The sequence below is a fragment of the Capricornis sumatraensis genome, chromosome 18 (assembly GCF_032405125.1).
Source record: "Capricornis sumatraensis isolate serow.1 chromosome 18, serow.2, whole genome shotgun sequence".
Classification (NCBI taxonomy): Eukaryota; Metazoa; Chordata; class Mammalia; order Artiodactyla; family Bovidae; genus Capricornis; species Capricornis sumatraensis.
In genome coordinates this window covers 39,520,375-39,536,993 of record NC_091086.1, presented here as the reverse complement: position 1 = coordinate 39,536,993, position 16,619 = coordinate 39,520,375, and the positions used below count along the sequence as shown (strand labels likewise).

Genomic DNA, 16,619 nt, shown 5'->3' with positions numbered 1-16,619 from the left:
CTGGAGATCAGTGGAGAAATAATAACTCCAGAAAGAATGAAGGGATGAAGCCAAAGCAAAAACAATAACCAGCTGTGGATGTGACTGGTGATAGAAGCAAGGTCTGATGCTGTAAAGAGCAACATTGCATAGGAACCTGGAATGTCAGGTCCATGAATCAAGGCAAATTGGAAGTGGTCAAACAAGAGATGGCAAGAGTGAACGTCGACTTTCTAGGAATCAGCCAACTAAAATGGACTGGAATGACTGAATTTAACTCAGATGACCATTATATCTACTACTGCGGGCAGGAATCCCTCAGAAGAAATGGAGTAGCCATCATGGTCAACAAAAGAGTCTGAAATGCAGTACTTGGATGCAATCTCAAAAATGACAGAATGATCTCTGTTCATCTCCAAGGCAAATCATTCAATATCACAGTTATCCAAGTCTATGCCCCAAACAGTAACGCTGAAGAAGCTGAAGTTGAATAGTTTTATGAAGACCTACAAGACCTTTTAGAACTAACACCCAAAAAAGATGTCCTTTTCATTACAGGAGACTGTAATGCAAAAGTAGGAAGTCAAGAAACACCTGGAGTAACAGGCAAATTTGGCCTTGGAATGCAGAATGAAGCAGGGCAAAGACTAATAGAGTTTTGCCAAGAAAATGCACTGGTCATAGCTAACACCCTCTTCCAAAAACATAAGGGAAGACTCTACACATGGACATCACCAGATGGTCAACACCAAAATCAGATTGATTATATTCTTTGCAGCCAAAGATGGAGAAGCTCTATACAGTCAACAAAAACAAGACCAGGAGCTGATTGTGGCTCAGATCATGAACTCCTTATTGCCAAATTCAGACTCAAATTGAAGAAAGTAGGGAAAACCGCTAGACCATTCAGGTATGACCTAAATCAAATCCCTTATGATTATACGGTGGAAGAGAGAAATAGATTTAAGGGCCTAGATCTGATAGATACAGTGCCTGATGAACTATGGAGTGAGGTTCATGACATTGTACAGGAGACAGGGATCCAGACCATCCCCATGGAAAAGAAATGCAAAAAAGCAAAATGGCTGTCTGGGGAGGCCTTACAAATAGCTGTGAAAAGAAGAGAGGCAAAAAGCAAAGGAGAAAAGGAAAGATATAAGCATCTGAATGTAGAGTTCCAGAGAATAGCAAGAAGAGATAAGAAAGCCTTCTTCAGCAATCAGTGCAAAGAAATAGAGGAAAACAACAGAATGGGAAAGCCTAGAGATCTCTTCAAGAAAATTAGAGATACCAAGGGAACATTTCATGCAAAGATGGGCTCAATAAAGGACAGAAATGGTAGGGACCTAACAGAAGCAGAAGATATTAAGAAGAGGTGGCAAGAATACACAGAAGAACTGTACAAAAAAGACCTTGACGACCCAGATAATCATGATGGTGTGATCACTAATCTAGAGCCAGACATCCTGGAATGTGAAGTCAATTGGGCCTTGGAAAGCACCGCTACGAACAAAGCTAGTGGAGGTGATGGAATTCCAGTGGAGCTATTTCAAATCCTAAAAGATGATGCTGTGAAAGTGCTGTACTCAATATGCCAGCAAGTTTGGAAAACTCAGCAGTGGCCACAGGACTGGAAAAGGTCAGTTTTCATTCCAATTCCAAAGAAAGGCAATGCCAAAGAATGCTCAAACTACCACACAATTGCACTCATCTCACACGCTACTAAAGTAATGCTCAAAATTCTCCAAGGCAGTCTTCAGCAATACGTGAACTGTGAACTTCCTGATGTTCAAGCTGGTTTTAGAAAAGGCAGAGGAACCAGAGATCAAATTGCCAACATCTGCTGGATCATGGAAAAAGCCAGAGAGTTCCAGAAAAACATCTACTTCTGCTTTATTGACTATGCCAAAGCCTTTGACTGTGTGGATCACAATCAACTGTGGAAAATTCTGAAAGAGATGGGAATACCAGACCACCTGACCTGCCTCTTGAGAAATCTGTATGCAGGCCAGGAAGCAACAGTCAGAACCGGACATGGAAGAACAGACTGGTTCCAAATAGGAAAAGGAGTACGCCAAGGCTGTATATTGTCACCCTGCTTATTTAACTTCTATGCAGAGTACATCATGAGAAACGCTGGACTGGAAGAAGCACAACCTGGAATCAAGATTGCCAGGAGAAATATCAATAACCTCAGATATGCAGATGACACCACCCTTATGGCAGAAAGTGAAGAGGAACTAAAAACCCTTTTGATGAAAGTGAAAGTGGAGAGTGAAAAAGTTGGCCTAAAGTTCAACATTCAGAAAATGAAGATCATGGCATCTGGTCCCATCACTTCATGGGAAACAGATGGGGAAACAGTGGAAACAGTGTCAGACTTTATTTTTGGGGGGGCTCCAAAATCACTGCAGATGGTGACTGCAGCCATGAAATTAAAAGACGGTTACTCCTTGGAAGAAAAGTTATGACTAACCTAGATAGCACTTTCAAAAGCAGAGTCATTACTTTGCCGACTAAGGTCCATCTAGTCAAGTCTATGGTTTTTCCTGTGGTCATGTATGGATGTGAGAGTTGGACTGTGAAGAAGGCTGAGTGCCGAAGAATTGATGCTTTTGAACTGTGGTGTTGGAGAAGACTCTTGAGAGTCCCTCGGACTGCAAAGAGATACAACCAGTCCATTCTGAAGGAGATCAGTCCTGGGATTTCTTTGGAAGGAATGATGCTAAAGCTGAAACTCCAGTACTTTGGCCACTTCATGTGAAGAGTTGACTCATTGGAAAAGACTCTGATGCTGGGAGGGATTGGGGGCAGGAGAAGGGGACGACAGAGGATGAGATGGCTGGATGGCATCACTGACTTTATGGACGTGAGTCTGAGTGAACTCTGGGAGTTGGTGATGGACAGGGAGGCCTGGCGTGCTGCGATTCATGGGGTCGCAGAGTCTGACACGACTGAGCGACTGAACTGAACTGAGAGCTCAGTAGGCAAGTGGGAGAATCCCAGTAGCTGGAATCACAGAGGTACTGGGATTGATGTTGACAAACCAGGGAGGGCCTTAGAGATCATATGTAGCACTCTGAACTTGATCAAAGGGAGATGGGAAGCCATGGAGGGTTTCTGAGCCCAGAAAGAAGTAATATAATCTGATTTATATTTTAAAAACATCACTCCTTCCACTGTGTGGGGAACTGTGTGTGTGTGTGTGTTTCCACTCAACTCTTCTTTTTTTTCTCTGACAATAGGGATCTTAGCTTGCATTGCCCTCCAACACCAGTGCCTATTCCTCTGACCTGCAACACACAGGTCCCTTCAAACTTTGCCCCATCCATCAGATCTCCACGCAAATGCTGCATCCCATGAGATGCACTTTGATGTGTAACTATTCTAAGTATTGGTTTCTATGACTCTATCCCCATGAGACTCTGATCTGTCTAAATGAAGGACCACATCTTTCTATTTTTAACTTCCTCAGAGCCTATTATAGTGCTCGGCATATAGTAGGTACTCAACAAATATTTGGTGCCTGCAGAAACAAGTAAATTAACATACTTACATACAATAATTCTGCTAAATTTCCAGAAAAAGCATCAAAGAATATTCATCAGAGGATGGAAGGTGCTAAGCCAGCAAATTCATAAAAAGCTGGCTCATTTATATTTGATAGGGTAGAGGTCAAAGTGAGCTATATATAAAAAAGAAAGAGAACAGAACATGGAAACAACTAAGAACTTGAAACAACACGATGTATTTGTAGAGATCCTAGAAGCAGTGAAGCCCTGGAAACAGAATGAGGTGGGCTGCTGGAAAGTTGATGATAAAAGATTGGGAGGCTCAGGTAAGCTAAATAATGTGGCCCTAATTCAATCCAGCTTTAGTTTGAGACTAGTCACTTTGGCAGTGGCATGGCATGACTGGTTACCAGGAAAGAAAGTCTGTCTAGCAGTAAGAGGACCTTTGGGATGCTATGCAGATGTGACAAGGACCTAAACAAGCAGAAATAGACAGGATGGAGCAGATCACAGGGGTGTTGTGGATGCAATACGTACAGTGCTTGGTGCCAGGGGAGGGGCAGAAATTCCATGGGTAATTTCCAGAAGGGGCAGGGACATCATCACTTCTCAAGTTGTGCTAGCAGATGGAAGATTTTTAGAGGAAATGATGATTTTACTTGTATAAGTGTTATAGCTGAGGTAGTTATGGAACAATTGGGGGGAGTTATCTAATAGGGAAGAAATACAGTCCTAAAATTCATCAGACAATTCCAGTGTGGAAATAAGGATCAGGGATTCACTAAGTGAAGAATAACAGTTGGGGCCAAAAATTTATATAGCATCCAAGAAAGATGCAGAGGGTCAGAGGTGCAGAGCGCCTTGGATGAAGTTACATGGAGCCCTGGAGGAACTAATAAAAATGAAGATGTGGTGCCTAGGGATCCAGGTTGTTGAGAACAGCTTTGCACTGGGGTAGCATGTGGTTTACAACTTTGGGTCCAAGGCTATAGTTAAGGTCTTTCTCAGAAGACCAGAGAGGGGCAAAGAAAGTCCAAAGAAATGGGCTTTATCTTTAAGAGTATGTTTGATCCAGAAATTACATGGGTTCAAATGCTCAAATCCCACTGACTCAAACTTGGTCACATGGATTGACAGCAGGAGGAGAAGGGGATGACAGAGGATGAGATTGTTGGATAGCATCACTAACTCAATGGACATGAGTTTGAGTAAGCTCTGAGGGATGTGAAGGACAGGGAAGCCTGGCGTGCTGCAGTCCATGGGGTTGCGAAGAGTCAGACACGATTTCGTGACTGAACAACACCACGCAAGGGAGGTCTGGAGAATGTACTGTCACTGGGCTACAATGTGCCCAGCTAAAGCCTGGGAGGGTTCTAATACAAAAGGGAAGAAGGGTAGATGGGTACTAAGTGACACAATTCTGTTGCTTTCTTTTAAATATTTTGCTGAGAGAATTCTCTGGCGGTGGTCCAGTGGTGAGGGCTCCTTGCTGTCCCTGCTGAGTGAGAGCAAGGAGTTCAATCCCACAAGCCAAATGACATGACCAATAAAAAAATAAATGAACATTTTGCTGATATCCATCTCAACAAAGCAAGGAGAGCTTTGACCAGGAAAAATGAAAAAAAAGAAAGAAGTAATTCTGAAACCTGATGCTTCCAGAAAATGGCCAGTGTGGGTGGGATGGTGATACAGAGGTAACTCCTGTGAGGATGCAGCATGGAATCGTATGATGAACATGGACTAGACCAAACTGAGTAAAACTTCAAGCTCTGCCGCTGACCTGGACAAGTTTCTGACCTGCCTACATCCCAGCCTTACATTACAGGGTCACCAAGTGGTTAATAGATTCAGTATCTACAATGCCATACACAGAGCCTTGCACCTAGTGAGGACTCAAACTCATACTCCTTTCCCCTATTTCTCCCCATTTTTAGAGGGCAAAAGAAGGACATGCCAAGAGATCAAAAGAAGATAAAAAAGAAGGTGGATAGACACCAAAAACTACCACTACTTTTTTGTAATTCTGCCTGGAACCTTGATGCCTAAGTTTAAATGAAAGCCATTCATTCTACAATGCCAGTCTGACACCAGTGCGTGCTCTATGTCTCCAGAGGCAGTTTCAAGGCAAGGAAAATGTTATGATGGTTACTCTAGAGCAGCATGGTAGGCAGCCAGGCTTCAAATACCAGAAGCTGCTGGCTGGCTGCAAAGACTTGCAAGGAAAGTTTCCTTCATTTGATTAAAACATTTGTAAACATTAGGTCATGCTATATTTGTAAGTAACCTACAACTATAACCCTATAGATGAAGAAAAGGAGCAGAAAGCTATACTTAAGACCAGCTGATGGCTCCATCCACTTACTGAAAAAAATATTAGCAGCCCAAGAATACAAGATTATATTTCCTTTTTCAGATTTTAATTCTTCACTGCAAACTATCCACTCTGTATCTTAGAAAACTGTAGGGATTCTCCCCCTAGGCTGTCCGATTAGTCATAAGGCAGTAGAAGTTACCTGGCATGTCTAAAAGAACTGGTCATTAACTGGAGAGGCCACTAGGAGTGAAAGAACTCTCCTCTCTCTTTTCTTTCCAACCTCTACCTATCTTCAGGCAGACAAAAGATGCAGGAAAGAAGTGGTGAGGTCCTTGTGTTTCCTTAAGTTGGGCCAGTAACAATGAGTCCAGGTGAACAATATATAGTAGGAACCACATTCCAGGAGTAAAAGGTGAAGGTGGCAAGATAGGAAACCTCTTCTTTTGGTTAGTTTTCAAGGTTTGTTGTTATTTAGTTGCTAAGTCATGTCCCATGCTAGTAAAGTAATGCTCAAAATTCTCCAAGCCAACAATATGTGAACCGTGAACTTCCAGATGTTCAAGCTGGTTTTAGAAAAGACAGAGGAACAAGAGACCAAATTGCCAACATCCGCTGGATCATCAAAAAAGCAAGATAGTTCCAGAAAAACATCTATTCCTGCTTTATTGACTATGCCAAAGCCTTTGACTGTGTGGATCACAATCAACTGTGGAAAATTCTGAAAGAGATGGGAATACCAGACCACCTGACCTGCCTCTTGAGAAACCTATATGCAGGTCAGGAAGTAACAGTTAGAACTGGACATGGAACAACAGACTGGTTCCAAATAGGAAAAGGAGTACGTCAAGGCTGTATATTGTCACCCTGCTTATGTAACTTCTATGCAGAATACATCATGAGAAACTCTGGGCTGGAAGAAGCACAAGCTGGAATCAAGATTGCTGGGAGAAATATTAATAACACAGATGACACCACCCTTATCGCAGAAAGTGAAGAGGAACTAAAAAGCCTCTTGAGGAAAGTGAAAGTGGAGAGTGAAAAAGTTGGCTTAATGTTCAACATTCAGAAAATGAAGATCATGGCATGAAGTCCCATCATTTCATGGGAAATAGATGGGGAAACAGTGGAAACAGTGTCAGACTTTATTTTGGGGGGCTCCAAAATCATTGCAGATGGTGACTGCAGCCATGAAATTAAAAGACACTTACTCCTTGGAAGAAAAGTTATAACCAACCTAGACAGCATTTTCAAAAGCAGAGACATTACTTTACCAACAAGGATCCATCTAGTCCAGGCTATGGTTTTTCCTGTGGTCATGTATGGATGTGAGAGTTGGACTGTGAAGAAGGCTGAGCGCTGAAGAATTGATGCTTTTGAACTGTGGTGTTGGAGAAGACTCTTGAGGGTCTCTTGGACTGAAAGGAGATCCAACCAGTCCATTCTAAAGGAGATCAGTCCTGGGATTTCTTTGGAAGGAATGATGCTAAAGCTGAAACTCCAGTACTTTGGCCACCTCATGTGAAGAGTTGACTCATTGGAAAAGACTCTGATGCTGGGAGGGATTGGGGGCAGGAAGAGAAGGGGACGACAGAGGAGGAGATTGCTGGATGGCATCACTGACTTGATGGATCTGAGTCTGAGCGAACTCTGGGAGTTGGTGATGGACAGGGAGGCCTGGCATGCTGCGATTCATGGGGTCGCAAAGAGTTGGACACGACTGAGCGACTGAACTGAACTGAACTGAACTGAAGTCATGTCCAACTCTTTTGCAACCCCATGGACTGCAGCCCACCACGCTCCTACGTCCATGGGATTTCCCAAGCAAATATACTGTAGTGGGTTGCCATTTTCTTTTCCAAGGCATCTTTCCAACCCAAGGATCGAATGTGTGTCTCTTGCATTGGCAGGTGGATTCTTTATCACTGAGCAAACAGGGAAGCCCAGTTTTCAAGGTTATCTAACTATGAAGTATGAAGAAATCACTATTATTACTGCATCCTCCTGTCAATGGTTGTTCAACTGCTACTTGTGATTTTGGGACTCTTGCAAGAGGAGATAGATAAACACACGTCCTTCTATTCCACCATCTTGAACCAATCTCTTAATCACAAGAATACTTTTTGTTAGTTTGTTCAATTGAAAGTATCTAGGGAAAATATCTAACCAGTTCTGGTCTAAAAGTCACTGCCAATTTCCTCACTGTGAGAAGAAAAACAAGAAATGTTAAAAAAAAAAAAAAGAGTGTCTTCCTTCTATGAAAAGCTTTAATAAGGGCTTCTAATCAGAAGTTTGAAGTGCCATGTTTCCTCTATCAAAAATTCCAGCTGAGGAGAAAGAAAACAATTTGGGGGGAAAAGAGAAGTGAGAGAGAGAGAATTTGCTAAATACAGGCCCAATGTTTTGAAAACGAATGCACAAAAATAATCTGAAATGAGTCGGACTTCACTGCCTATGCGTCAACATTGAAGGAACAACAAAAGGAAAGTCGGCAAGAGTTTCCTCCAAATAGACATTATGTTCTGGAAAAAATCTGGATTTGATTTGCACGTTTGGCATTCTTTTGTCTCTGAAATGGAGTATTTTGGATGCTTTTTGCCAGGCACTGCTCAGAAGTCACCTGTGTTGGTTTCATTTCTATTGTTCCATATTTATGCTTCACGGCTCAGTTTTCAGTGTTTACTAAGCAATTTATGATAATTTTGTATTTATTACAGTTTTCACAATGAAACTGCTTCATCACACATATCATTCTGTAACAGAACTCCCCATGGGAAGCAAGTCAAATGCAAATCTTTCAGATCCAGGCTCTCCAACAACACTTCATCACCAAATAAAAAAAGTGAAAATGAACTACCACTTCCACTCAAAACAGCAGGTATCAAGGAAAAGACCCTGATGCTGGGAAAGATTGAGGGCAGGAGAAGGGAACGACAGAGGAGAAGGGAATGACAGAGGGCAAGATGGCTGAATGGCATCACTGATTCAATGGACATGAGTTTGAACAAAATTTGGGAGATAGTGAAGGACAGGGAAGCCTGGCGTGCTGCAGTCCAGGACTTAGCAACTGAACAACAACAATAAGGTGAAAACAAATAGTTTTTGTTTCAAAACTAAGAATTTTAAAAGGAGAATGATCAAAGGGCATAGAGAGTGAAAAGCGTACTTGTCACTCAATATCAACTTTGCAAATTATCAGAAGCCCAGGGATTCGGGTCAGGAAGGCAATTAAGCTCAGCTGGTTCAAATATAAATAAAAAAGGAATAAGAAAGGAAGTCATACTGATAGCTTGGCATTTAGAAGACTGGGCTTCAAAGTCAGAGATATCAGGACTAATCTCAGTTCCACTAGTTATGTGACCTCAGGCAAGTACTTAACTTCACTGAAACTCTGTTTCTGGACCCACAACAAATACCTATATCAAGCTCATGGGCTTGTACAGGCAAATACACACAGAGCTTAGTGTACCTTTGGAGCAGAGTAAGCTCAATGAATGGAAGCCATCAACACTGTAGGATAATGATATCATCATTATCATTAATTACACACCACGAGGTCAAGGATTCTTGTCCATTTTTAGTCACAGCCAAATTTCAGCAGTGCCCAACACAGAATAGGCATTCAATAAACATTGAATAATTTATCAAAATAAAAGTGTAATATTCTTCAGAATAGACCACTTGCTGTTACCAAGTCCATCATTTTCTAACACTTTCTCAAAATGGCAACTCCACAGCCTTGGTAAAAGGCCATATTATCCATATGAAAATAACTGCTTTTAAAAACCCACATTCTGTTGCATTTTCATTTTTCACAGAAATAGCAACCACTATAACCATCTTTTAACCTGAATCAGAATTCACTGGCAGTCCAGTGGTTAGGACACTGAGCTTCCACTGTATGGCAGAATGAGTTCAATTCCTGGTTGGGGAACTAATATCCCTCATGCCGCCGGGAGTGGCCCCCAAATTAAAAATATCTACAAACCTGAATCAACACCTCTTCCCTAACATCTTTTCACTGCCTTTGAAGACATTATAGCTTTTACCTTTAATGCGCATGTGAGGCAAATAATCAAAGAATGCCCTGATGTTTGCTTCAAAGTTAAACCATTTAGCTGAATGATAATAAATAACTGTCTTTATTTGCAATGTTTTGGTCTAAAATATAAACACTATCAAGTTGAGTGATCCAGAGCAAACAATAAAAACCACAGCCACATGACCTGGTGCACAGGATTTCAGCCTTGTGTGAATTTCCAAAAGTAGCCCTCCTTACCTTTGCAGAATGTTCCATGGTGACCACTACTTTGGTTCTGGCACTGGACACTAGATCCATAGCCCCTCCCATTCCTTTCACCATCTTTCCCTGCAAAACAAATAGAAAATAAGAAGTAATTATCTTTCAACCTTTCAGTATGTGGTGTAACAAAATTAACTTGCAAGAAGTTGCTGGAATAATTAATCAGAAAAACTCATTGACCGTCATTGCTTAGTACTTGAACTTTATCACCTTAATATTCTGCTGTTCTCTATTATTCTGTGGCTGAAGGATAAGTTCAGGATAAATAATACTATGTCACATTTATTAAATATAGCTAACATTATTACATCAAAGATATATTAGCAATAAGGCAATCAGTGGATAAGAAAAGCCTCAAGAATCTTCCCAAAATTCTGGGCACATTACTACTATCAGAATAACAGGAGATTAAAATCTATATACCCCTGACATTAATTTCTTTCTTTTTAAACATACAATTGGCACCACTGAGTCTTCAATCACAGACCCTTTCTAAAGCACTCTCTTGAATGTCGTGCAGATTAAATGGCACTAGGTAATAAACTAATGGATTAGTGGTGTTTCCCTAGTAATGATTAATATGAAAGGTGGGTCTGTCTTTCTAAAACTTGGCACTCCTCTTGCTCTTACAAAAATAAACCAAAACAAAAATATATATTTCTGTGAAGCAAAAACGGAAAACAGAAGCAGAGTTCAGGACCCTTTCATCAAGACATTTCTATTGTTGTTCATCGGTCCAGCTCCTCATTCATTAAACATTTACCAACCACATTCTCTGTGCCATATACTCTGAATAATTCCCACTGCCTAGTCTGTCTCCTGGTTACAGAATTTTGAAAAAAGCAAGCGCTTCCAGAGATGATGAAATAAATTCTTACTCAAGTAGACTGACGAGAAATGTTTCTAACACTGAAACCTCCTGAAAATTTAATATATTTTTTCATACAAGTCCTCTTGCTGATTTGACAGTAAATGCTTACAGGGCTCTTGGCTCCTTTCCCCTAATTTCATAGCTTTAAGGAGATTAGGCAATATACTCACACCTGGCTTTAAAACAGTCTCAAATCCCCTGATTTCAGAAACATTTTAGAGGTCAATGCAACACTGCATGAACATGAATTAGGAAACAGAAAAGGGAGTAAGTAGTCAGGATATCTTCGTGGTCTGGAGCTTGTCATTAAATGACATGAGAAGCATGGCAATGGTTGGAGAATGGAGCAAGAAAGGAGTAGAAGAGACCAAATGAGTCTGTCTTCAGACATTAAGATTGCCATGAAGCAGAATATCCATGTAGAAATGTCTAATTTTATATTTCTATAAGTCATGCCTTCAACCTTACTTGACTGCAATTTTAATAAGTTAAGCACCAAGCCATAATATTTCTGTAGAGAACACTGATATGTCATGGTACAAAATACGAAAGTTATAGATGGAAGCAGTGAATGTCTATCATAAACTCCAATTCTTAGAAGTTTGAGATTTTTAAAGCATTAGAAGACACTAAAGCTAGTCCATTTTAAAATATCTCCAACTGCTGTGGTAAGAATATCAGCCAGTCTGAGCTTCCACACAGGGTTTCCCTAGGCAGACTAAGAGTGTAAGTGCCAAAGAATGAGAAAGCCAAAGAAAATTGGAAACTAAGTTAGTGCATTAAACGTTCCTTGAATTAAAACAAAATTCTTTGAATTAGAATATACCACAGTTCAACTTTGTCCATTGTGACACAATGATACTGGTAAAAGTTTATGACAGCCTCTAAAAAGAAGCTTGTCCATTTTAGGTGAATCTGATGTATGTATTTTAAACCACTGTCAATTATTTAAGAAAGACTTATAGAGTACCAACTAGGCACATAAAACCGTGCTGGCAGGAATATGAAGAGCTATAAAACATGCTGAAAAGAACTAGCTCTTGTTTCTGTTAAAAAGAACTTTATCCCTCGACTCAATGTAAATAAACAGCCTTTACCATGCAAAGGAATTCAAGAGATCTCATGTCCTGTCCTCAAAGCACATGCTATGCTTCAAAGCACTCTTCTGAAACTTACACATTTGTTTCCAAGAGTGAAAAACGCAAAAGATTAAGTGCAGAACACCTGAGATCTATTACCCATTGTGTGTCGTGTGCAAAACACCGAGAGACGGGTTAATCCCTGGGTCATGATCCCCTCAGGAGGCCATGGGAACCCACTCCAGTATTCGTGCCTGGAGAATCCCATGGACAGAGCAGCCTACAGTCCATGGCTACAGTCCATGGGGTCGCAAAGAATTGGACACGACTGACGTGATGTAGCATGTACACTCACAAATCTCTCTGAATTTGGGCTCATTCTTCATAATTCAGGAATAAGAATATCTGCCCTACCATAAAGCTGTTGTGAGAAATGGATGAAATAATGTATGAAAACTGTGGAATAAACAAAAGTTTCTAAGTTTACCGACTTACATATTCAGTCAATTCCGTTTCCTGAGTGTCTTAACATAAGCCTGACTGTACTCGGTGCTAGAGTTAGAGATGATCAAGACAGGCTTCTTTCCTGGTAAATTTCACCACTGAGGGAAGGGAAAGCATCCTTGTGCAATTAAAGAGACTGGAACCAAATCTCTTCCCTGTAAAAGAAGCATTCTCCACCTCTCCCTCATCCCAAAGCAGAGCTAAGTGCCTCTTCCTGTGTCCTTGGCACTATTTGGTATGTGATTCTATCACAGTGAATGTCAACTCTCCTTTTCTTTCTGTCACTGTACTGTTCATTATTATTATCACTACATTATAGGGGCTCGGATGAATAAGTGGATGAATGGCTTCAACTAACATAGGTATGTTCGAGCTCTAGCAGAACACTGCAGATGCAAATGCTAACTGTGCCTGGAGAGGCAGGAATGGGAGGAAGAGGCTGGGGCAGGGGGGTGTCACAGAAGAGATGCTTCACAAAAGCAGCCTGCCAAATGGGAAAGAGAACAGCAGTGACCCCTAAGGGAAAGCAATTCTAGCAAGTTAACAAGAAAAACCTTCAAATGTTTGTTTTCACATTTTTTAAGTAAGTTCATTGTGTTAGAAAAAGAAAATACAATATTTCCTTCCATTTCAATTCCCAAGTGATTTCTGAAACAGAAGCAATTACTAAAGGAAAACAACTTATTCTATCTATACCAGCAGAAAAAAACAGTTATATAAGACATACTCTCTGAAGCAGGTGGGAAATTCAACACAGTCTCTCAGCCCCACTCAGCAGGCACTCTTCTGGGACTCTACTTGCATATCCCAGTTCTCTGCTGCAGCTGGGAAAGACATCTGCCTGAGTGCTAGACAACGGAAGAGAGGGAGGAGACATCTGTGGTTTCAGGTTCTGGCCCATAAAAACCTCTCACATGGAATCCATCATGCTCCTTCAAGTTCTATAATCTGGACACTGACATTGTAGATGACTGAGCTTCCTTCAGCCTGAGTCCTTCAATGACCATGTGGAGCAGAGCCCACTTATTCAGAAACAAACTGCATTGTTCAATACAAGTGAAAAATAAACATATAAGGTGCTAAACCACTGAAGTCAGGAGGCTTATCTCTTACATCAGCTAGTGTGACTAATAAAATGGTGTGTTGTCTAAAACAGTTCTATGTAAGGGACAGGATTCTGCACAGAAACAGAACTAACTGTTACAGCTGCACAACAGTGGGGGACCTGAGGCCTCTTAAGGAGACGTTTTACCACTGCTCTTTTGTGGGGGGATGGGCGGTGGGGGGAGGGGGTTGTGACTCAGCCAGATACTGTCCTAGGCACTGTAATTACCTGTTTATCCAAATGTCCTACACACTGCTTGACATTTGATAGAGTTGAGATACAGATCTCATCTCCGTCTTCATCTCCCTCCTAGAAACCCTATATCCTATTCAATATACAAAATAAAAAGCTGATAAAACAGAGAGGTTAAGGAGCTAAAAATATACTTTTAAATAAATCACAAGAGAGAAAGTGGTATTTAGAGAAAAACAGGCCTATAATAAAGAAGAGATTCTGGGCACGATTGAAGCACTGGGCCAGGGTGACACAAAGTGTGGCTTTCTTTAGAATCTCATCAGCAAATACACATTTCTTGAATGGGGCAACTTTAGTTCTGAAATGTATTCTGGCTAGCATAATGGGGAGATGATTGCTGGAGACTCATTTCATAGCCAGCTCATTTTATGGATTGACTCTGACATCAAGTATGAAAAGAATACTGAAATAAAATGCACTAGAATGCTGCATCCTGTATTATTTAATACGACAGTTATAAAACTTTTCTAAAAAGATACTGACTCAAGTGTTATCCTCCATTCACAAATATTTCCAGAGTCTATTATGAACCAGGAACTAAAGAATTAGGAATAAAAAATGAATATGATCATCTACCTCTTTTTCCTAGGAAATATATTTAAACCCAAATAAATATTTTAAACACATTTTTATTTACTTTGATCCTATTTCCTAATATCAGAATTCTGAAGAAAAGTGAAGGAAACTGTTAAAATACCATTTAAAATAAAACATAAAACATACTGAAAATGATTCTTACCATCATCTTTATCATTAGTATATAAAATTAATGGCTTATTTTCAGATCTCTTACCTCTAAATATTCTGTTCTTAAGTGAGAAACAATGTACAATCCACAGAAACAACTTTTAAAGCATTTTAAACTACTGCTATGTGCCCCACTGAAAAATGTGAATTAAGTGTAAGAAAAAGGGAAAGATAGCCGTTATTTATTAATAAAGCTAGGGTTTGTTGTTCAGTATTAAATACCAGAACATTAAGAATCCATCTCAACCCAAATGTAAGCTTCTTTACTTCTATTTCAGTTCCTCATTATTAAAAAATGTTCTAGGATAGAAAAGGGCCTCTAAACATGTTCCCAGCTAAAGTGCAGGATAGAGGGAAAGTAAAAACCATAATAATCAACATTGTTTAAACAAAGAGAGAAAGGTTATAAAAGATTTAAATTTTGTTTTAGCTTAGCAAAGTTATAACAGAAGTACAGCAGAATATTTCTCTTTTCTGTTATACTTTGTATTCAGAACCAAGAAAAATGTGACTTTCTTTTCTAAGACTAATGTGTATTTCCCAGGACAGGTGAATTGATCATGTAAACCAATTAATATGTAACTATGAATGAAATAATAGTCTCTACTGCTAAGTAAATTGACAAAATTGCTTGTAACAAATATCAGTTATCAATCATAATATGGGCTGAAAAGAAAAGCATTATATAAAAAGCAATACTTGAAAATAAACTCAAAATTTCATTTTACTATGCACCCTTGCTCCTGTTCTCTCTCAGATCTTGTTTCATCAATTATCCCCCTCTTTGTAGACTCTTCAATACACTGAGGTCCGATTTCTGTCTTGATCATGCCCTTGAAGTGAGAACTACTCAATCCATTCTCTAATATTTAATCATTTGATTCAGTAATACTGAGGGTTTATTTTATACATTCCTGGGCCTTTTCACAACATTTTACACTCTTGTCCACCAATTTCTGAACACTCGCTATACTCACTGGCTTCCACGGTTCATAAAATACCTCCTACTCTCTTTCAGGCCCCTTCTCACATCCTTTTTCCCACACCAGCTTTGTGTGTTGGCCAACTTAAAACCTCTACCCTTGGGCTCCTGCTCTTGTCACTACTTGTTCTCCACGAGTGACTTCATCTGTGTGCTCATGATATAAATCACTCCATCTCTGATGTTTCTAAAACCACACTTCAGCTCAAATCTTTGCTCTGAGTTTCAGATTTCAATATCCACCAGTCAACCCTGTGGCACAATCTATTGGCTGATTCCCAAAATAATTTCCTCTTGTTTCTGGGCAACTGGCTACATTTCCCAGCCTTCCTTGAAGTTAGGGTTCATCATATGGATAATCTCTGACCAATGGAACAGGGTGAAAGTGATATATAATACTTCCAGGACTGGACCATAAAATCTTTCAAGAACAAGTTTCCATGTTTTTCCCCTTCCTGCAAACTACATGTTGAAGATGGTGCAGCCACAGAACAGGAGAAATCTCAATCCCTGAATTACCGAACAGAAGACAGCTGTCTGCCAATAAGGAGTACTCATTCTGGTCCTATGGGAGTGAGAACTAAAAACTTCTATTATAGTATGTTAATTATTCATGCCTCAACTCAGTATAGTCCAAATGAAATTAAGCATCTTTTCCAAGGCAAATCTCATCTGTCCACCAACTTCCTATTTCTGTTAGTGGCCAACCATCTCAGGGACTGAATCAGAAATGTTCCTATCTCTTGCTTCTCCTTCACTATCTACGTACAATCAATGAGTCATTCAATCACAATATTTCTTGAGTTTGACCATTTCTTATCCTAGATAAGATCTTTAAGACTTCTTCCTAAGTGGTGTTATAACATCCCTAGTAGTCAACCTGTGTTCAGCCTTGACCTTGGTGCTATGCTGTGCTTAGTCTCTCAGTGATGTCTGTTTCTTTGTGACCCCATGGACTGTAGCTCACCAGG

The 16,619-nt window shown here is 40.1% G+C and overlaps 1 protein-coding gene across 2 annotated transcripts in view; it reads right to left on the bottom strand.

The window, feature by feature from the left end:
* OXCT1 (3-oxoacid CoA-transferase 1) overlaps positions 1-16,619 on the bottom strand; it is a 164,221-nt gene that overhangs the window by 25,096 nt on the left and 122,506 nt on the right. For both annotated transcript variants that reach the window (XM_068990464.1, XM_068990463.1), the window contains one exon: positions 10,082-10,171. In XM_068990464.1, the coding sequence (XP_068846565.1) occupies positions 10,082-10,171 (90 nt within the window). The remainder of the gene's footprint in view (positions 1-10,081; positions 10,172-16,619) is intronic.